Source organism: Gavialis gangeticus, unplaced genomic scaffold, assembly GCF_001723915.1.
Source record: "Gavialis gangeticus isolate Ggan-Ray unplaced genomic scaffold, GavGan_comp1, whole genome shotgun sequence".
Classification (NCBI taxonomy): domain Eukaryota; kingdom Metazoa; phylum Chordata; order Crocodylia; family Gavialidae; genus Gavialis; species Gavialis gangeticus.
The window spans coordinates 186,515,476-186,539,328 of record NW_017729032.1 but is presented as its reverse complement, the minus strand read 5'-3'; the positions used below and the strand labels follow the sequence as shown (position 1 = coordinate 186,539,328).

Genomic DNA, 23,853 nt, shown 5'->3' with positions numbered 1-23,853 from the left:
AGCTCTGTGATTTTAGGTGGCTGATTATTTATTTATGTATGATGCTTTTGTTTGCTGACTATCTCAACTTTTTATATATTTATCTGAACTGAAACTGTGCTTCATGTTTCCAGGATTCTTTGATCAGTAATACATTCAGTCTGAATTTCAAAACAAGCCATTGGATATTCAAAACCAGGGATCTTTAGGAGCAACTAGGTGTCTAACTTTCATTGCTTCTCCATGTAAGACAACTGTATAGTTGCCATTTATGCCTATGAAAATCTTCCCCTTGGTTGTCATTCACACTCAGATGTGTGAAACCCTCCTCCAAAATACAGCTCTGTTCACTGGAACACCCACGGTTCCACACAACTTGATGTCATCTGCAAATGTGCTAAGTGTGCACTCTATCCCATCTTCTAAATCATTAATGAAGATGTTGAACAATACCAGACCCAGAAGAGACCGCTAAGGAACCTAACTTGATACCTCCTCCCAACTAGACATGGAGTCATCCACAACTTCTTTCTGAGTATGCTGATGATTCAACCAGTTACCTATCCAACTTACATGTAACAGAACACTTAAATACCATCGTAAGTACACAGAAAGAGCAAAGGATGGAATGAGGCAAGGTAAATTTAGTTTGGGCAGAATCTTAGCTATCATGTTTTGCATCTAAACTCACAAAGCTAAGTATCACTTGCTTCTGGGTTGCTTTGTGGGTGTATCACAGCTTTGCCTGCACAAATGGAACCAAACTAATTCAATGATACTGTACTTTCCTTTTTATATAATCTTGGGCCCATTTCTGAATGAATGAATGAATGAAGTACATAAAGTTAACATATGAAAGCTCACAGTAAACTTCCCTTAATATTGCAAAACTTTGTAATAAAGCATAATACAGGACCAACCAGTCAATAAAAATGAAAAAATGTCATGTGATTTCCCCCAACTAATTTCTGGGGGAAGTTTCCAGTGACCAACCAAATTCAGAATTTAAAATTCACCACAAACTTGTCTTAAAATATTCACAGATGTTGAAAAATTAAAAACAAAACAACCACTATCAGAACCCCTGTGCCTTTTGGCTTTGCTGAAATGTTTTGTTTTGCTGGGAACAGGGAAAAACAGAGTCAAAAACCGGTCAATTGTGAGTGTTTTTAATTTTATCTGAGAGATTGTTGGTATTATACACTATATATTTCTATTGGGTTTATCTCACAGATTGTTGTGTTAAACAGGAATAAGAACTAATACTATACAGGAGTAAGTCTGGATATGTTAAGAGTAATATAAATATTGTCTCTACTACTCTGCATGTACCAATGCTGATTAAACATGCTGAGTCACCAATATTATATTTCACTTGGGATGGGGATATGTACCCAATACACAATACATACTTTCGTCCTGACCTTTTGAAGGGTAAAGCCCAGGGCTTATTACGCTGCTGTATGGTATTTGTTTCCATGTTAAAATATTATCTGACCTGACCCCCTACAGCCATGGATTTGCTGCTTCAAGAAGCACTGTATTTGCTGAGTCAGTAATACCCTCCATGACTTATGCAGCACTTGTGCAGCCAAATGAGTGATATGAAGGCCCATTCTATTTGAGCAGGCCTATGTATTCCTATTTGTTGTGAATCTTACCTCTGCTTGTCAGCTCTCCATTTTCTTTCCATTTCTACCACCATGTTGAAGAGAGCTGGGAAAACAAGATCTAAAATAGCCAGAAGTTATTTGGATTTTAAACAGGTTGTCTTCAAATGTGTAATTTCCTCCTTTACATTTGTTTTCTTCAGTGGACTGTGAGCAAAGGCTCATTTTGTAGGAGGATAGCACGGAGATTGAGCAGTAGCTGTTTTGGAAAGTGGACGATCAACTGTCTTAGAGGGAAGGGGGAGGAATTTAGCCAGAGTACTACTGGAGGATGAAGCACTGACTGAATAGGGGTTACTGTAGGCAAAGTCAAGGAGTGGAAATTTTGCATAGCAACAATTGATATAGGAAGCATGGATTGCAGAAGATGCTGGATGTAAAAGTTTACTGCAAAGACTGTGGGAAGGATGAATTAGGGAAAAATGTGATTGGGAATCTGGCTAGGGAAGATGAGGTAAGCAGAAAAACAATTAATTAGGGACAGACTGATCAGATTTGTTGACAGGAGGGATTCAGGGAGTGGACTGATGATGAACAGGATGGCCTTCTGGGGCAGAAGATGGATTGGACCACAGTGGCAAAACATATGTGGAGGATGGCTTGGTTCCTGATAAGCAAGTCTGATGAAGTAGAGATTTTATTCAGTGATGTGGCATGTCTAAAGATGCATGGGGGGGAGGGGGAGGAGAGCAGTTTATGGATTATGGAGATGCTGACAACTGGAGAAGTTTTGGGGGTAAAGGATAGATTGTATAGCTTTGTTGCTAAACTGGGGACAAAGGATTGGTCTGATGGAGAATGTCAATGAAGAAAGACAAAGGAGCCCTTGCATGGGTAAAATGACAAAAAGAAAAAAAAAAATTGCAAAAATGATGAGGGGAGCTTAGGGAAGGAAAAGATTTACAGTGCTTTTGTAGGTGAGAACAGGGGAGAGCAAAGACAGAATGGAAGGGAAGCTATGAAAACCATACCATGGGGAACTAATGAGATCTGGGAGTGAAGAGAGTATGGGAAAGTAGGGGAACAAGATGGTAATAGAAAAGGCAGAGGGACAGAATGGAGGTAGAAAGACGGTTAGAGAAGGAATGGGGGATGGGATAGGATTTTCCTTAAAAGGAAAAGATGTGGAAGAGACAAGCTGACAGAGGAGAGAAAGCTCAGTAAAAAGAATAAAAACAAGGGAGACGTTGTAAGCTTCAAATGTTTATTCAATGATAAAAGGAAGACTGGAGACCAAATACTATGTAATGCCCCACATTTGTTTATACCTACTTTTATGTTTGGAATGAAGGGGATTTGGGACACAGCTGTTCAGGACTCAGGGTGTGGTAGATTAATATTTCTATATATTTATATTAAATATATATGAACTACTGTTTACCCTGCTTTTTTAAAAAACACACTCATGTTTTGATGTCTGATAGGGAATATGATGAATATTGTTCAGGCTTAGACTTTCTCGTGTATGTTTGTTGGTGTTTTTAATAGAATGCTATTCCCCCCTAGCAAGCTTCTTTAGAATGCCAAAGAAATAGCAGATAGACTTTCTGGTTATATTAAATCTTGGTCTAAAATCTTCTAAAATGCAGGAAATTACACTGGCTATTCAAACGGTGCGAGGAAAGAACTCCTGCACACCCATGTCCTTTCACATTTTTTCTTTTTACCATTCTATAAATCCCCTGTGAATTTCTGTCTAGCTACATACAGGCTTGAGCATTCCTAAACCTTTTGAGGTCCTTTTGCTTCCATTTTTCTCCCTTTCACATGCTGTCCTTCTCACTGTCTATTACAACAAAGTCCTTGCCCACACTTTTAGCCCTGCCTTTCCATCCTGTTGGCAATGCCTGAGTCTCTCTGACTACCGCCCTCATCAAAGTTTTCCTTTTGGTTTCAGGAAGGACCCCTCTTTCATCTCTAAATGCTTCTACCAGAGGCCAGCAAGCTCCAAGACTAGATTTATCTGTCTGACTTCCCTCTATCTATCTGACAGTTTGGTCTCTAGTCTGTTATTTTGTCTTAGGGATTTTGTCTGACCTCTCTACTTAAACTATACACATTCTAGGCCGGTGGTTCTCAACCGTTTTAGACTTGAGGCACCACTTGGAACATGCCAGCCTTTAGCTTCCACTTTTTTTGCCAACAGAAAAATAACAGAGCAGTTTTTCTGTTGCAAAGAACTCAGAAAGATTTTCTTTTTGAAATCTCTGGATTTATCTTGTGAATCATGTTTGTAAACCTAACAGTGCTAACACTGTGTGGTACCTTGTGGCATTGTCGAAAGGATCTTCAAGCAGCCCAGGGTGTTGTGGTACCCTGGTTGAAACTCACTGTTCCCTGATCAGATCTGTCCCATGATCTCTCCTCTCCTTTTCTCTCCACTCCTCTCCTCTCTTTTCCTGTTATATACTTTGAAGACAGCTGTTAGCCTGCTGAGACTGCCAAATATGTTTTGACAAAAAAAATCCTTGTTGAAGGATGGGGAGGGTTGTTACTACACTTATTTGTACTTTATCAAACTTAGCAAAAATGTTTCACTTGGTTTCAGTTTATGGATGGATGAAAGTTCAGGGCACTCTTATTTCTGATTAACTGGTTTTTCCATGCCCAGTTTAATGTGCAGTGCACTTTTAGATCAGAAGCTAAATATAAGCCTGTGGAGCACTTACTGCATCTTTCCCCATATTTGGCAATGTCTGACATCCCACAGTTATTTTACATGGATGCTTCTTCCAACGGACTTGGCAGTTTAAAAGTGCTGAATCTTTTTGAACAAACTGTAGGTTTTTCTGAAGGATTAACAGATGCTCACACTTATCTTTTTTAATAGAAAGACCAATAGAAATTTTCTTTAAAGTAACTCAGATCAATGTTGCAGTATGGCTATATGATATAATAAAGGGGACATGTTGAATGTTTGTCCTATGCTTGTTTTAAATGGTTCTTTGTCATGCACAATGCTTCTAAGGGAATAGGTATTTTTAAGGATCAAAATTTAACAACACTCAGTAGGTGAGATGATTTTATGCCAAGCATTTGTTACCTGGGCCCAGACTAAATATGATCTATAGTGAGGCAGGCTACAGGGGAAAGTCCATGTTAAGCTCAAAGAAAAATAGCCCCTCTCCAGAGTCTGACACACTTCCTCTTTTTCTCTCCTTCTTCTCCTCAAATCTTCTTCTATTTTGTGGTGTGGAGACCCTTGCCCTTTTGGGATCAGGTGAAGAGATTCTTGTGGTATTTCTCACTAGAACTGGAGCTTACTCAATTGCATATCTCTGCAGTCTGTTTTCCCTTTACTGGATTTTTATTTTGCAGTACCCGATTGATAAATTCTAGAAGTTGGAGGGGCTGGGAGAGGGAGGGGAAGGGGGCAAAAAGCTGCCCGCACCATAAAAACCAATGACAGCAAGGTCAAGGATTCATTAGACACAGAAACTGTGGTACCTTTTCTGCACTAGAGGTCATTCATCTTTGGAGACAGCTGTGGCTGAAGCTACATGAATAATTAAAAAAGGGATTCATCAAATCGTAAAAAATAGCCTGCAATTAATTTTTGCAAATATCTTACCCAAATTATCAATCTGGCTCCAGAACTGGGAAAGTCACTAAAAATATTCAGTGACATATCTGACAAGTATTAAGACATCTGACCAAAATTTTTTTTGAGAAATATTCCTGACGCACTGTAGGCTGTGTGTGCTGGTTGGGCAGCAATGGGATGGAGATGATGAAACGCCAGCCCTTTAACTACTATAAACTGATGTAGCTCTGTTCCTGATTGATACAGGCTGAAGATTTGGTGCAAAAAAGGTCCATTTTAAGTGGTTTTTATGTCAATTGTTTGCATTGAGCTAGGAGATTATGAGCAAGTAATAGCTGTAGTGCTATACCATTAGCTAGGAAATCCATCAGCCCTCTAAAGGTTGGTTAATCTAGGGTGTGACCCAGAACTCACTGGATTTAAATGAGAACATCTCCATTTTTTCCAAATGACATTGGCTTGTACTTCCATGCCCTCAATTACCATAAAGACGAACTTTAAAAAAAACCCAACAATGGATATATGTGAAGTATCTTTTGATAATATGTGCAAAATCTTTTAGTCCTGCTTTATTTTGATATTGGAAGAAAAAGGAATGCTTTCTAACTCTCCACCAAATCAAACCAGTTCTCCTTAAGCAGACCTTCTATATATTTTTTTGCATGGGACGAGTGTATTTTCTCACTCTTCTTCTCTCATTCAAAAATAACAGAACCATCTTTGCTCAGACGAACAGCCTAAACAGTAAGCTTCAGAAGGCTACAAAGCAACTGAGAAAAGGGATTGTGATAGAAACTGTTACACAACTGTAACCACAGCAGGCCACAACCTGCAATGCCCTAATTAAATCCATTCTCATGGATGAACTTCAAGTGCCAGTCTCCTCTACTACTACTTTTCTTTGACAGAACTGTGGGTGGACTAAACTCACTCTAAAAAATAACATATTTTAGCCCCCTACAAAAGAGCTGGCCTATGCTATTTTGCAGTAAGATCTATAACAGAACCCTGATATTTATCTTAGTTAACTTTAACCCTGGAAGAACTGCAGATCCCAGCATGTTCATTGCCAATGAATTAAAGATGTGAAAGGTTGTCCTCAGGCAGTGGGTGTCCTGATCCACTAATCCAGTTAACATTTCAGATTTCAAAGTGACCCTGTACAAGATAGTTTCATTTCTATGCATGAACTCTTATGTTTACTTTCTGCTGAGAATAGTCTCTTTATAAGCCACATGGGGGAAAAAAAGCAAGTGTTTTGCATAATCTGCTTAGTTAAATGGAGACTTTGTACATTACAGGCAGGAAAATCTACAAAAAATGGAGATAACTGGCCTCCTTGTGATACAAAATTCTTGAAATGTGCTCCATTTTACTTGTTATTTTTAATTTTTTTAGATGCCATTTGAAAACAGGAATTACACACTGTTTCTGATAGAACATTAAAGGCTTGATTTCTGCTTACTTGTCACTAAGTAGATACTGTACATTAATTGGTACAGTGAAATATTAAAAGGTGCCCTTTGAATTAAAAATGTCAGGGGTTACAAGTATATTATGTGCATACCACTGTGGGCCTAGTATTCAGCATAAAACAACCTTACTGAAATGTGGAACATTACTATATGATATGACTAAGTAACTGGAGTTCCACTTACGCTGAAAATTTGAAGTAGTACTGCACACTGATTTTTAGCTGGGAAAGCTTTTATCAAATCAGTGCATGTAGTATTCCTCACAAATGAATAATGTTGCAAACAAGGACATATCGGATGTCTGCAGTGGACAAAGCTTTTACTACTGTTCATGACTAGAAGGTAAATGAAAAGAATGAACTTTCCAGAGATCATTTTTTGTGTCTTCGTGAAGCCCTCTGCCTGTTTTGATGCAATGCTGCATTTTCCCACAAATGGCCTGATCCAATGACCACTGAAGTTGTTAAGAAAATCTTTCTGCTAATTTCAGACCAGGGACAAACTGACCCCCACCCTGATTTCCCCCTTCTCATAAAATCTTGGTGGACAGACAGACAGAAATTTCTGTGTCAATACCACTGGCTGCCAGCCCAGGAAGACAAAATAGGACTGTCTTGGTAGTGTACCTGTGCTTCAGTCCAGTGATTTTGAATCTGTTTAGACTCAAGGCACTTTTGTTAGACTTAAGGCACCCCTCAGAAAATCCCAGCTCTTGGCTTTCACTAATTTCTTGACTGTGGAAAACAATAGAGCAATTCTGTTGCAAAGAACTTAGAAAGACCACAACAGAGCAGACAAATTTTGGATTCCTGCTTGAAATTTCTGGGTTTATCTTGCGAATCGTGTAGGTATTTGCACACCTAACAGTGTTGATATTACATAACACCCTTAAAAGGATCGTTCACTACCCCAGGTTGCTTGGTCACTGGTTGAGAATCACTGCTTTAGTCATTCGTGGGGCTTGATGTGCACTGGTGCCGCACTCTGACCTGGAGAATGTGAGGCATGGCTCTTCATCTTAGCACTACATAACAATACTTACACTGACTCAGCAAACTCTGACTTTTCTAGTGAAATATAACAAAGAACTGTCTACTACTGCACTTATTCCCTACACAGACTCTTATGAAAGATAATGGTAAAACACCCTGTACTCAAAAAGAGTATAGTGATTGCTCTGTAAATGAAAAATGCACATACCCGCCTTTTTGCCAAGGCAGCCACTATTTTCATTTCAGCTGTGCATAGATTGTCTTATTAAACTGGGTATCAAAAATCTAAACAAGTTTCCACAGAAAAACTGCAGTTGGTTTCCTCTCTTGTATAACATACTGCACTAGCATATTTTTGTCCCTAGCTATGAGCCAAGAAAAAAATCATACAAAAATGTGCTATGAAACAAGAGAGCCCCTCCAGAAATAGTTTTAATGTCCAAGTACAGTGTGAATGATTTATAAACATTATAAATACTATGTGAATTCATGAGGTGGATGGTAGACTGCAGTGTTACCAAGGCTACATGCAGTGATTCTTGGCTGCTTTTTTGCTTGCTGGGAAACATGTCAATAAAAAATCATAAGCACACAAAAATATCAAAATAGGAGATAGTTACCTAACATGATGAAGGGAATTCCCAGGAACGTGGAATTGTATTTCCCACCAGTTAGATTAATGATTCCAGCTGCAGTCAGAGTGGCTAGGCTTATTGTTAACAAGCCTAGGAGACCAAGCCAAGGTTTGCTACGGACACAATCCTGCATGGAGCAGCAGAGTATAGCCAAGCTGACCACAAGTACTAGACTCGTGATCAGGTAACGTTCTGACACCCTGCTAGTCTTCTGGAAATCCTCTTTCAGTGAAGAAGAAGTGAAGGGATACATTTTGACTTTCCTGTTAGATTTCTGGAAAAGTTCAACAGTGTCGCAAAAAATGGATTCCCACTTTTCCGCTACCATGTCATTCAGGGAGTTGATTGCCTGCAAGTAGTAGGTGAGCTGAATGGCTTCTGCAGACTTCACCCGATCTTTGCTGTGCACAGTAACTCCACCAAGCTGGTGCCCATTATACACTTCCCTGCCATCCTTTAAATGAGTGATTGGATATGTGATGGCAAAATTTGTTCGATTAGAAGAACGAGCGGTCTTCAGTTCCTCCAATACATGCACTATGTCATCCACTATGCAAGTCTTGTCGTTATTCAGGATACATATATGGGCAAATGTGTAATTGAAACCAGGTCTTTGTACTTGGATCCTGGTAACAGCAGAGTGCAACTGTAAGGGAAGGAAAAACCATACACATTATTCATCAGGTAATCATTCTAGCAGGCAAAAAACAGCAGTAGCTTTGTCAGCTTGGGTCATGGACAGATGAACATATATCGCTGTGTAATGTACACTGGTTTTGTATACTGATGTAAATTATACTGGGACCAGAAACAGATGTGCAGCTGTCCGGAGCTTAGCTCATGCAGTGGGCTGTACCTTGCCACCAAGGGGAAATAACCATAGTGTTAATAACCTGTTTGCTACCAGAAATGAATGGAGAAATGACAAAACTTAAACTGGTAACTTACATCAAAGGAGTTTTACTTCTGGGTCTAATCAGTCTGGGTGATGTTATCTTTGTGTAGGGGGTGGCATAATTTGTTTTCTACTTTTAAATACCAATATAATACTAATTACATCACTGTAAATATTTAATCTGCCCAAGGTGACACTGTTTCCCATTGACTCTAAAAATGTATCTTTTTGGTTTTTGCTATAATAATAGTACGGACTTTATAAATAGGTATTACAGTGTTGATGTTTTTCTCCAGAATCCTTTACTCTTAATCATTTTAGACCTATACAAGTGCTTTGTGCATCTGCCATTCAACTTCTCTAAGAAAACAAAGCAAGAAAAATAATTCTATGATACAGAGCTCCATTTTCAAGTGACCTACTTGTTGTGTTAGATGTGAGGAAGCAGCACAGCATCTGCACCCCCCTTTCAAAAGGGATAGCTACCCCACCAACCATTTTATGGACCTCAGCAATTACCATTTTTATAATATTACTTCCTTGTCAGCTATCAGGTATGCTGCATAAAAAAGAGACATAGCAGTTAATTTCAGTGAGCCACCTGGGTGTCGGCATGTCATGGATACTATTGATTGGCAGTAAAAGCAGTAGCACTCCCTTAGAAGAAAAAGAAGACTACAGCTGCTTTGTCCTAAATGCAGGGTTTGCCATGGTAGCAGGACTAAATCAGCTGGCATTAATTGCTTTTAGTTCACCCCAGCAAACCCACAGCAACTCTGTCAAAGAAAGAGAAGTGGTAGAGGAGACTGGCACTTGAAGTTTATCCATCCATGAGAATGGAAAGGACTTAATTAGGGAACTTCAGGATGCAACCTGCTGTGGTTACAGTTGTGTAACCGTTCTATCACAATCCCTTTTCTCAGTTGCTTTGTAGCCTTCTGAAGCTTACTGTTTAAGCTGTTCTGGAAAGTCTGAGCAAAGATGCTTCTGTTATTTCTGAGTGTGAGGAGAAAAGAGTGAAAAAATACACTCTTCCATGCAAAAAATATAGACAATCTTATGATCTCTTTGTATAATTTTCAGCCAGGAGAAAGCAGCAAGACAGTTGAAAAAGAGCAGGGGAAGAATCATAACTATGGCAGAGGGTTTGTCAGGATTCTGCTGCCAAATAATTTTAATCTGGCAGTTAGCTGTCTTTGCAAACTGTACATTGTTTATGTTTCTTGTGTTTTCTGGCTAACCTTATGGGGCTAGAGTCTGTGCTGCTGTAGTTGTGAAAAGGAATATCCATATCTCCTTTCTGGAAGCGGCTGAGGACTGTTTACTATAAGGCAAAACCTACCTTACACTTTTGACCCATGGAGAGGAAGTGGGTTGGTCTGGAGTGTGATGTACTCTAACAATTCTGGCTGACGGAACAGCCACTGAAGCTGAGTAATCTGTTGATGCAAGTTAGAGCAGCATCAGTACTTCTTTAACTAGGGCTTCAGTGACTGGGAGCTGGTTTGGAAACCGGAAACAGCAAAGCTGAAAGACCTGCCTGTGCAGTGCAGACATTTTATAATCAAACAAAAGACCCTGGTTTCCCCCTTGAGTTTTACAACTGTTTGGCACTGGGAAAGTATAATTCCCTCATCTGTGAAGTGGGGGTGAGACCTTTTCTGCTTGGAAGCTGGTAGAGTGAATTAGCAAGGACTATAATTTTTTTTTTAAATATGATGAATAACTAATATCTGCCCATTGATTCTTGGCAGGAAAAGAGGAGGAAAAATCTCTCCTTTTGTATACTACATATATTGCTCTCTATGGACCCCAGTGAGATGGAGAGATTCTAGATTATATAGGTAATGAAGGGATTGAGATCAGACAATATTTAGAAAAAATACAGAAGCAAAATTGGTGGAGTAAATGATAAGAGAAACCAGAGTAGCAAAGGCTCTGCTGGTGGAAATGAATTAGTTGTCTACACACAATGACCGCATCCAGACGAGCATAGACGTTTGGTTCCCTGGGGACAAGTAGCAGTGGCATACCTTGTGCCACTGCTACTTGTCCCTGGGGAATACCTGTGCCACACGTACTCTGGCATGCGGCAGGTTACCCTGGGTGTGGTAGGGGAGGTTGGAGCCAGCAACTGTGCTGGCTGCAGCAGCTGGGGAAGCTGTGGTGCTCCTGCAGTTGAGAGTGTGGCTGGCAGCTGGAGTGTAGCTCCGGCTGGCCAGGCTCCAGTTTTGGGCTTCATACGCTGCCAGCATGTGGACTGCTCTGTGTTTTCCATGTGGGTATTTTCCCTGCCCTGGGGAGCACCTGAATGTGCAGTGTGTGGCACCGCAGATGGGTCTGCGCCACATACTGCACAGCCGTGCTCTGGATACAGCCAGGGGTGTTATCATTAGGTCTGTTTTGCAGACCGATTACCCATAGCTCTATTTCAGTGTGACCAGTATTTTACCCTGTATTCATAAAAAATGTGCACACACTCTATTATTTATTTTACCAAAGATTTGATTATCTTTAATTATTCACTGTGGGGATAAATCTAATTTAAACTGCTTCCATTTCTTAAGATGATATACATAATACATGATCTGTAAAAAGATACAAATTCCTGTTTTTTCAACGTGTTTATCTCACAATTATGGAGGCTTCTATTCCTTGTACTTGAGTAGCTTTTTAAGTGGCACAGAATGGCAGAGTAATAACAACTGTGGAAAACTAGGTTGGGAAAAAGAAGTGAAGAACCATATATCCCCAGACAATTAAAAGGATATCATGCTTAACCATGATGAGAAAAGTCCCTCCTGATTAAGAGAATACAGGTCAAACCTTGTGATTAGAGATTTTCTGAATAACACTTTTGCTAAATAAATAACAAAGCAAAAGAAAAATAAGCAGAGAAAAATGCTGGAGGGTTGACATTTGTTTCTTCATTCTGTGTCCATCATATCAATGTAATGTTGGTGTTCATAGTGTGAGAGGATTACAAACAACTTAGTGGAACCCACAAGCATCTGGTCTCTACGTGTTCCACAGAGTACATATGTTCAAATGATTTGGGAGAATTCTCCTGGGTTTGTTATTTTGGTAGCAAAACTTACCCAGAGACCCCTGAACAGATGTATGAATGCTGAGTTGCTCTGCAGCCAGAGAGGCCCTATGCACACATCTCACCTTGCTCTATAGGCCCCCCAGTCTGCCTGGAGATGAATGACAGCAGTACATAGGGCAGCCACAATTGGGTGACCCAGATTGCTTTGAGAGGTGTCTCCCTGCAGCACAATGAGAAGGGATTATGAAGGGGCTCTCCGCTTGGCTGGAGTAATATAGCCCAGCCCAAGTGACACACTGTCTCCCTAGATCAGGGGTGGGCAAAATGTGGCCTGTGGGCCAGATGAGGCCTGCCAGACCATTCTATCTGGCCCGTGGGGCCCCTAAAAAATTTAGAAAATTAATATTTATCTGCCCCTGGCTGCCTGTCATGTGGCCCTCGATGGCTTGCCAAAACTCAGTAAGTGGCCCTCCGCCCAAATTAATTGCCCGCCCTGCCCTAGACTCATGGGGGAGGGGGAGGACAGGACTGGGAGTGAAGCATGCTGGGATGCTAGAGGACTGTGTTATAGCTTCTCTCCAAAGGTACAGACATTCACTCTCCCAGAAGCCATTTAGCTCTGGTTGCTCCTGAGTTATTTCTCCCCTGGAGCAGCCGTTTTGCTCTGGCAGATGCATCTTGAATGTCTCTACACTCATCTTTTTGCCTGGGAGAGCAACAACTCTCCCAAGAGAAACTGAATGTTTATTTGTGGCCTATGTGACTTGCTCAAGGATATTTGGGGGCGGGGAAAAAACTGCACCTCAGTTTCCCAAATTCTATGCTTGCACCTTTACCAGCAGGCCTTCCCTCCTCCTCAGTAAGATAACTCCCCTGTACCATCACAATTCTCTTTCAATCCCCTGCTCTATGTTTCAGGTTAAAGGTTTCTATCTGCAAAAGCTATTTCAGGGATATTTGTATATTCCTCAACTTTCTACTGTGATAGAATTAGTCAAATGTTCTAGTTTACTGATATCAAACAAAGATGCCCATTGAAAGCTGCCAATAAATGTATTTCTCCAGCTCTGGTTTTAAAAAATTGCCATCTATAGAAATGAAGTTGACAAGAATGAAGATAAATGAAATGATTTATTGCCTGATAGGATAATATAAATGGGGAAAAACAAAGAATTAGGGATCTAACTTTTATAACAATATGTTTTATTCATTTTCTGTACGTGCTTAGGTATTCTGCCTCACTTCTGCTGTTTTATATTGCCTTATATATCTGAAACCCTCTCTTAGAGAAAGTAAGAAAGTAATGTCTCTGTCAATCTTCTCTTTATTAAAAGACGAATAACTAAACACCATGTTTAACAGCTCAGAAAGGCTATCGGTTCACAAACAGGAACCAGATTTTGCTATGTAGGTACAGCCCTTCCCTTGCCAGTCTGGCAGACCAAATGGAGTGTAATATTGGCTCAGGCAGCTAGAAGCGTGTATCTCAGGATGCTGGGAAAAGCTGACATGAGGTGGTAACAAACTGTGTGTCAGGCTTCTTCAGCACAGGGGGCTTGCCAAGAAAGCACCAGGAAAGAAAGGAGAGCAGCCAGAGAGCACTGTGCTCTAGCAAGCTGTGGACAGTACAATACCCACTGAGTCTGTTATGAACTGGTGCGGTTTAGAGGAGCTCCAAGGCTACTCTGGGTTGTGCCAGGAGCCAAAATGGCCACCATCTAACATAGGATTGGCAAGAGCCACAGAAGAACTATAAAAACACTTTTCCCGCCACGTCACTTCACCCTTCCTGAGCGTGACTCCTGCATGCCTGAGGATTCAACCATAGGGAAGGCTGACTCGCATGTTGCTCATCCTTGTGGTGGGGACATTTAGTTCCCTGAATTTTCTGTGGGCTACTTTCAGATCAGAGGTTAGACCCTGAAGCTCTGTTGCTTCAGTGCACAATGCATTTGGTAAGAGCAGGGATTTGTAGCAGCAGCATCGTACAGATGTCGCTCCCCACACTGTTCTACATCAGCCTGCTTGGTAGTGGGCTGCTGCTTCTACCCCAGCAATAGTCATAGTTCCATGGTTTGTTGTGCACAGTGATGTTAAGTATCCAGATACATGTGTTGTACTAAGTTTTTCACCTAAAGCAGGAATGCACCCTCCTTGTCTTGTCTGACACTAAAGATGTACAAGCTTTCTGATGGAAAACACTAACAATTAAAGGAATATACTTTATTTGGACACATTATATTGGGAGGTCCCTTAGGAAGCTGTTTATTGGATGGCAAAGACTGCTGTTTAAATGGAACAGCATTAGCATATGTTTTGTTAGTGCAAAACTGTTTAATGGTTAGCAACTAGGTTTTAAATAGATGAGACATTTGAAGCTTGACAATTGTTTGGTCAGGAATGTTCTTATTTATTCCTACTCTGTTTTCCCATCCCTACCTGTCTTATTAGCAGGAAGTGAGAATTCAAGCACTAAAAATACAACCTCGACAAATAATTCTTTCTTGAAGGGGGAGTCATGTTGTAGTCACGGCTTAGAGCTTTCTCAGTTAACTAGCAGTATAAATAATCTTCGAATCCCATTTATGGCTGGTGAAGGGAGTGCTGCAGCCTGAGAATTATATCACATTCTTTTAGCCTTGTTGCATGATGGTACCCTATTTTTGGCTTTGTCCCTGAAAGTGCACTAGTTACGAAATAATAATTTACACCCTCTTTAAGTCATCTAGCTTTAAAGGAACTCCATCAACCCAAGATCCAGATTTCCCTCAGAAATTTTTTGTTCTGACTTTTGACTCAAAAACCCCCCAGAGGTTTCTGTGATAGCAAGAGATGGGAGGTTTAAATGCGTCTGTTTCTTCACTTTGCCTGTTTTATATATCTGCCAGTGCTTCGGGCCTGATTGTTATTTACATTAAGGACTTTTTTGTGCTCCTGTGGCAGGGTAAAGATGGCTTCAATTAAGCAGATGCCCCACTGAGAATATTCCTTCCTGGGCAAGGTGGAGATGTTATGAGGATTCAACTACAATGCAGCATATGTATGATGGGTGACAGGTCACAGGTCTGGCCAGAGCTCTCAGTGCTACCTGTTATTTCTGGTCACCAGGCCTGCTAGGCCCACACAAAGCAGATTTAAAAACTGGTCTAATTTACAGTAGAGGACAGGTAGGTTGCTCCAGAGTAGAGGGATATGGTTTAAAGCTGTAGTTAGCTCCAATGTCTATCTCAAGGGTAGGAACAGAGAAAGTGCAAATGAGACATCCTCTACTTTTTCATTCTTCTGGTAATGGCAATGGCCTTTGTCAGGCTCTGTAAAAGGGCCTTAACCAGCAGCAGCAGAAGCAGCAGCAGCAGCAGCAAAACTGAAAGCTATGAGACTGCACTCAGAGGTGTACATAGGAGAGGACAGGATTTGTTTTTGCTCTCTCATACTCCAAATACCCTGGGGAAGATAAAAATGGGGATGAGAAAATCTGCCTTTTCTAAAAGAACTTGCTTAATTAAACATTATGAATTATGTAAGTGGGGCTTTAGCAGACATCCTTTCCCCAAAATAATGATTAAAAAAAATCAGCAACATCCCTTTAAAGCAAATAAATTGCATTCCGGCATGGAGGAGTTAGAAACTGCTGATTCATTTGCAAAGTGATGCAGTCCTGGAAATCCTCTTAAACCATATAATACCACATGGTACTATGATCAAATCCATGGCTAAACAGGATGAAGAATGAGGCTGAAGAAGCAAAGATAGTAAATAGCATCTTTAGTACTCTACTTCAAATAGCAAAAGTTTGTTTCCAAATAAATTCCATAGCAAACATGATACCAAAATTCACCTGGATCCTTCAGGACCAATCCCACACCCATTAAAGTTAACAGAAAGAGAATCTAATTTTAGTGGAAGCTGACTCAGAGCTTCAATGAGTTGCGTCAGTCTGTTATAAACCTAGCCCAAAAATTTGGAGACCGGTAAAAAGTGAACTCAGATTTCTCCAATTCACACACATGCTTGTGGCTGTGGTCTTCATGCAGATTTGGTTTTGTTGTTGACTTTCGATGCGAAGTGTTTTATGGGTGACATTACATGACATTGCATTGGAATATGCTGTATCACATGACATATGGTAGATAAATAGACAGCGAGATAAAACTAACTAGATGGATATCCTTTGCTCCTGTAGTGTGAGTAATATGACAAAAATAGAGACATCTTTACTATGAGATACTATATCACAAACATAATTGTTACCATCATATTTGCTGCTGTTGTGTTTGTATTTAGCCTTTATGGTCAGAGTCAAAAGATACCTGATAAGGAGATAACCTTCCAATTTAGGCAGAGTTAACAACTTACATAAGTTTATTGCGACTGATGAATCTCCTAAAGCCCCACATCCTGGAATCATAGTCTTTCTGTCCATCTTCAATCTCAACTTTCATTTTTTAAAAAAGATTTATAGTTTAAGTGTTAGGGAAGGGAGCAGGGAAATGTAATCCCAACATGATTAAAAACACAGAAGTCAAGGAAAGAACCTTCCCTTTATTATAGTTTTAAAATCTTGTGATTCTGAAAGGTTCATTCTCAAAACGTTTTTTATCTTGATGTTGGCAATATCGCTCCCCACTGTGGCTTCATTTCAAGTTAAAGATGCCTTTGTCTGACTTACCCTTTAAGTATTTTTGTACATAACTTGTGCCAATGGATCGAAGAGAAAAGGGCTTTTATTTGACTCTTATCAATTTTTTCCCTTTTCCTATGATTTCCAGTAGTTTTTGGCAAGTCCTATCTTTACACAATCCTTTTTGATCCCCTTACTTTAGAAGGCTGTTCTAGCAAAGAGAAATGTAGTTAAGTAGGAGAATAGACCTATGTAGCTTTAGTATTTAACCTGCAGGGGAAAACATCCTGTATGTTGCACACATCTGCATAGACCTAAATCTTCAGCAACACTGCAAAAAGGGGTTTTAAGTATAAAAGAATGCTGGTATGGAAGGTGAATGGAGAGTGTGTGCGCATGTGGGATATAATTTTACCAAAAACATGTAAAAACAGGCAAAATTCTAATTTTAGTTACACTCTTGTGTACCCAAAGCAACAGTATAAAGCAATATCTTGCACGAAAACAATCTATTATAAGGGTGTGTCCTGCATCTGCATGCAGGATACATCCTTGTATCATGACAGACATTAGGATGAAGCCAACAGAGCATAACAATTAGCAGAAAACATTAAAACCAAAAGGTCATTTACCTGTAGTATGACAATACACACTTTATGGGATATTGGCATTTTTTAATAAAGGGCCTACAGTAGTGTCGTATTTATTTAGTAGACTCTATCTTCTGAAAAAGAATTACAATTAATGAGATTATATATCTGCACAATTAGTATCTGTGAACTGTGCAAAGCACTGGGTAGGGAGGAGGAACAGAATTGTGCTGGTCATAAATTGGCACTCACTTTTTACCATAAATAAAACCCTGCTATGATTGTCCTCTCTCTCTCTAATTTCCTTATGGCTTATTTGACCTGAACCTATTGCATCACATCCTAGGAGTGAGAGATTGCTGAACCTGTTTTTCTTTTCAAACCTAAAGGAAAAAAGCTTTTTGTAACTTACATGGTCTTCATTTCAACCAGTGCCCTAATGATTCAATTTGAATTTGTGATGCATTCAGCTAAAAACACTCTAGTTTGGCCACGTTTTCCAGATCTTATGTCTCTGATAGGGACCAGATGCATGTTTGGGCCTTGAAACATCTGTTCCAAGACTAGCATTTCTATGTTGGAACCCAAGCTGGAACCAAAGCAACCTTTGCTGCAGATCTATTCTGCTGTTCTGATGCAGCAGTTCTTCCAGCTCCTGAATCAGTATTAAGGTAGATTGAACATTTGATACAACTCCTCATATAGAGCTCCAGCACTGCAGAAATAAAGTCTCAAGCTGCAAATCCACAAATTATTATTTTAGTTAAAATGGAGTTTTTACTCCTCCCTTCCCATTTAAGAAGTGAATTGATCAGAAAATCAGAAAATGTTGTGGCTTTGAAGCTACAAAATCCTGAGGCATCATGCTGCCGGGGTGGTGCCATAACATCTGTTATCCCAGAGACGGAAGGGGGATGTAGATGACAACAACAATCCCAAAAAAGAATTTTCAGAAGAACAGTAGGAAGTAGAGGACCTCTTTTACCTTCAGAGTAGCAAGAACAGCTATTGTTAGACAGCAGGGGAATGGGATATAGCACACATCTGTTTGGGAGTAAGTTAGATACGCTTGTGAATCACAGGGAGTAAGGAACTTTATGGTGTCGGATTCAGCCAGACCTTCTCCTGACGACCTAGAATCTCTCTCTCCCAGAAATCATTGCATGTCAGTGCTGACATTGGCAGCCTTCATTTAGTGGAGTTCTGCACATTCATTCTCATGTTGTTCTTTGCATAGTGTTGCTATGTCATCATCTTTCTTTCCTGTGTGCACCCAGGTCTTCCTTGCATATCTTAGTTCTAGTCTGCTTTTGCATAAGATGTATTTCAGCCCCATACCATTATGCTGCTATGACAACCATCTTGTATTTATGATGCTTTCACATATTTTCCCTCTTAGATTAAGACATTTTCCCTCATTCTACAGCTGTTTCCTAGAGACATGACTTGGCCCTTTATTTATCTTTATCCTATATCTTTGTTCATACTTAGAAGTGCTTTTCAGACTTTGGGATAAACAGTGAAATATTTGCTACGTTCAACTCTAAACATTCAATCTCATAGTTGTAGAGTGGGTATGTACTTGCCAATAGCTAAAAAGTAGCCAAGATTCTAAAAAATGGGTGCCAAATATTACACTTCCGAGTCTTAAAAAAGGCTAATTTTTCAGACGTGTTTAGCAGCCAAAACCTCCCATTGACTTATGAAAATGATGGCTTATGTAGTGAGGATATCTATATGATAACAATTATAGATAAGAGAAACTCTGAACTATAGCAGAATTTTCTCCATGAAAAATTTCATCATCTATAATCAGAATGAAGAAATTGTAGAATATAGTACATACAATATGCTAATAAGATAGGTACAGATACATATGTAACAACTAATGAAAAATCCTGCTGCAACCAATTCCAAACCCAGGGTATAATGGCTACAAAATCCTGCTATTAACCTGAGTTTGCAGTAATTAGGAGGTGTATAGTTCATATTTAAATATTGTATTCTAATGTTTAAACATCTATCTTATATAAGCGGGGCTAGCCTATGTGAAAGAGATGGTATATAAGCACCATTGCAGAAAATGTAAAGTTAGTGTAGTTTTCCCTAAAAACCTATTACCTCTATATCTTTATATATACGAATTGTAAATGGATACTGTTTTATGCTATAAGGCACGCTACTGTTTATTAGCTCGATGACCTTAAATTGAACTTCTTGTTTGTTATATTTAAAATATTATAGGTGAAGCAGAAAACTCTTGTTTTAAAAAAGGATGCTAATTTAACGTAAATGTGCAGCAGCATAATAAAGCTGGCTCATGGCAAGTGCGACTGAACGCAAAAAATAAGACCCACACCTTAGCCTCAAACTTCAGCCAGTCCTGGGTCAAACATTTTTGAAGTCTGAAAATATCCTGGCAAAGGGGAAAAATGTGTCTAGATTTTCTGTGCATTTAAACTCCCTGATTTCCTCTTGCCAATAGAAATACCACAATAAAAATGGGAGACGCTCTTTCAGTATTTTCAGGTTCATTTCAAAACCAAAGAAAGATTTAAATAAGTTTTCCATAATTATTCAAAAGCTCAGATGCATATCCAGACTAAATGTCCAAGTGCCTTTTTGCTTCTCCAAACAGAGTTAAAACAGATGTTAAAACATAATTTTCTTTTCCTTCTCTCCCCAAATAGTAGCTTTTGAGAAAGAGAGGTTCTGGATTGGCAGTGCCAGATGACACTGCTCTGCATTCAGCTCCAGAACAGGAACAGCACAGAACTGAAGTATAAAATTCCATTGCTTTCTTAGTAGGATGTTTCAAACTGAGAGACATTTTGCATCTCTCCGAGGCCTACAAATCTGTTTGGTCAGGCCTGGGCCACCTTTTAGAAGGTCTAAGATTTAACTGATTTTTCCCCTTTACCATATCCTGCACAAACTGGTATGGTAGTTCAGGAATCAAGAGTGAGTATATGCAGAATTGGTTTACATATTTGTGGAAAGAATTAGGGGAGCAGCAGCTGGAAGTTTCTTCTTAAATACGAAAAGGGTAATCAGCTTTGTGTTCCAGCCAAGACTGGGATAAATGGCAAGATATCCTGACTCTCTAGAGGGTACTAGTTAACATCACTGAACTCCCAGTCAATGTGTAGCAGCTAGTACACTCAGCAGTATTTGGCACTGGAATCTTTGCAGCTAACGTCACACTAACACTCAACTTGGTCCACTGTGGGGGACTCCTACGGCTCTGGTTCTGATAGCATTGCCTGAACTGGGCTGGTAGCAGGCTCCATTCTGTTCTTTTCTGTTCCATCTCTGTCTTCCCAGATTGCTATAAAGTTATCTTTTTCGTAGTTAGCATGAAGATGTGGACATCTCATCAGGAACTGAACTAGACAACCAAACTATTTTGGTTATGATAATCCAATGACTGTTTTAGGTAGGTCACCAAAAAGTCATTGGGCGATTATAACTTTTCGTATTCAACTTTGTTCCAATCCCAGTCACTGAGCTGAATGCATAGTCTCCCTGATCATGAGATACAATGCAGAAGTGTATCTTCCTTCCTCCACTCCAAAAGCAGAATGTGAAATCTTCCCCTGTCCCTTTTCTGAATAGAGGCTGCTCTAATTCCTCAGTATTCTCCTTTTCCTTCTTGGGTGGTGAAGCAAGGATTGAGTTGGTAGAGGACTTGGGAATATACTCAGCCTGAGAAACTGTTACCTGGCTGGGGAGTTTCTGGGGCTCCTCCATCCTCCAGCCAGGAGACAAGGCAGCAATAGCAGTCACCGATGCGAGGAACCCAACCTGAAGGGCTGTCCCTTTGAAGGGATTGCAGGACATTTCTACATATGATCAGCAACCTAGTCACGTCTAAATGGCAATGGTGCTATCGCCCCACTGTTCTGCACACTGTACACACACAAAAACATTCCTTTGGCTAAGCTGGCTTTCATTTGGCTTGTGAGCATGAACTCCTCCTCTCAGATACCTCTTTTCTCTGGTCCCTCTTACCTGTTCAGACACAGCCAGATGGGAGTAGCACAAACACTTAGGTTGTCCCCATTTTCTTGCTGGGTCCTGTCACCCCAAAATGATGCAACGCCATATCACCACATGCATAGGATGGACAGCAACAAGCCTCCCACTCCTATTTTGGTCTATTTAGACCCAATACTTGTCACCAATCTCTTAAGCGGTCCATGGGTTTGCTTAGGCAGCTATCTGTGTCCTCATACCCTACCTATAAACAGAAACATACTTGGAACAAAGGCATAAGCATCTGCAGAAGGCATACTGCAATTAATTAGATAAATAAGAATTGGAGGGAATGTATATGATATTCTTGTTAGTGTCCGATTAATAAAAAGAGTAAACAGAATTAAATGCCATTGGTGTTCATTACCTCAAAAAATAAATAAATAAGTGTTGTGGGTTGGTTCAACTATATAAAAGGAGGCTGTATCAAATACTGACAGAACTTTCCAAGTCCTGATAGGATAGATCTTATGCAGAAGTTGGCTTGTGGAAAGATTCAGAGTAACATTTATTTGTGTGCCACTATTCTATTGATAAAACTACAGATCTCTAGAGATAGCTGTACAGAGGAAAAAAATCCATTATCATTATTATCCGATGACTGTTTGAGTGAATGTGCACATACTGGATGTGACTGCAATTCAGAGACACTGGAAAATGAAGGAATTAAAATTGTCCTCCCTGGAGTTTTCTTATTTGTCAGTAACATTTCAGTGGTTCTTACCGAGACTAGCCTCATTAAATCTATTTGCTGATTACTGTAATATGTCAATAACAAAAAAATGGAAAAAAACCCAGTAAATATTAGGTGGATCATGGTGCTAGTACTATATGGGGCTTTTGTGAAAATGAGATAAATGTTTCACTGGGTTTATTTTTATATCCTTGGGTAGTAAAAAGAGGGCAGTCCCTTAAAAATATATTCCAACACAATTCTAATTATTTTCTCATTTTAGGAGAGGCACTGCCTAGAGCCTGAAACACTGACATTACCTTTCGATGGTCTGACATTCAGAAACAGAAAAATATTGACAGTCTTTAGTTTTTCCCTGAGGGAGCAATGTAAACATACTATTCTACAGCCGAATGTCTAATAGGTGTAGATTGCAAGTGCCACACCTCTGAAATTTTTGTAAATGTTCCAGAGAGTCCTTTTTTTTTCTTGTAAAGAACTTGATCCTTTTTCTGCTCAATTTTTGCATCTATCCTTCCTTTTTTGTTTTGTTTTTTTGGGTTTTTTTGGGGGTTGTTATACAATGCATGCTCCGAAGGTATTGCAGTGGACACTGTAAGACTGACTTCAAGAAATTCAGGCTCCTGACATGTTATGATATAGTGTATTGTGAAATGTCACGTTACATCCCGACTTGTCTATTTCATGCCATGCAAGTGGCATGCCTCAATGCAGCCCAGCATAACTTCACATAGCACATCATATAATCTTCACCATGCCTCCAAATGTATAACTGGAGTAGTCAGGCTGTTGCTGTGCTGCCTTAACACACAAAGCCAGGGTTTAATTTTTTTTTTTTTTTGCGGTGAGGTTTGGTTTGGCATGGTGGGGGAAACACTACACATTCAAAAAATCAATTTAGCATATAACTTGCCGCTCACCACCATGAAATGGAGGTTTCCAGCTAATCTTCTCTCTAAGTCACATGCCATGGGTCCACACATGGCTGTCCCTACCTGTCGCTCCCCAAAACGCATTCCAAGCAGTTGGGCAGATTTGTACCTAACTGCTTGTAAAGTTGGGAGCTGATGCATTTCAGAGCTGGCTTTGCTGAGGCATACGACAGCAAGAAGGGACAGGAGCCCCAGGTTGGGGGACAGAATTCTTTCCTAACACCCCCTGACTCTCATTCACAAAAATAAAACAAACACATGCCTGTTTCTGGGCCCCGGCCTCCAAAACAAGAGAGGTGGCAGATCTCCCTTAAAATGAGCAGTCATCCCAACTGTTGCAGGGAGGCGACTTGGGAGCTGCACAGCCAGTGTCTGGGGCAGGCGGACACATGCCTGTCTCAAGGATAAAGCTGCCTCTAGATACTTGAAGGGTCTTTGCAGCAGAACGGGGGCATGAGGGGGTGGAGGCTGGAAAGGGGAGCAGGGGTGGAAGGCAGGGGGGCAAAGGATGCAAATAGTTTTTGACTCAGAAGTTGGGGTGAGGGAAGGCTGGACGGGTGAAGAGGGGTGCAAGATGGGGGGGCAAAGGACTTGAAAAGCCTTTGACTCAGAAGTGGGGGAAGTGTCTTTGGCTCAGAATAGGGGGATGGGGAAGGCAGGAGAAGGGAGCAAGGGCAGAAGGCAGGGAGGCAAAGGACTTGAATAGCCTTTAACTCAGAAATGGGGAAGGGGGAGGCTGGAG

General features: G+C 40.2%; 1 protein-coding gene across 1 annotated transcript in view; it reads right to left on the bottom strand.

The window, feature by feature from the left end:
* Positions 1-11,211, bottom strand: part of PTCHD1 (patched domain containing 1) — a 25,818-nt gene extending 14,607 nt beyond the window's left edge. Inside the window, exons 1-2 of the mRNA XM_019525451.1 lie at positions 10,533-11,211; positions 8,281-8,941 (exon numbers count right to left, since the gene is read on the bottom strand). Of these exons, the coding sequence (XP_019380996.1) occupies positions 8,281-8,941; positions 10,533-10,550 (679 nt within the window). The 5' untranslated portion in view covers positions 10,551-11,211. The remainder of the gene's footprint in view (positions 1-8,280; positions 8,942-10,532) is intronic.
* Positions 11,212-23,853: the final 12,642 nt, after the last annotated feature.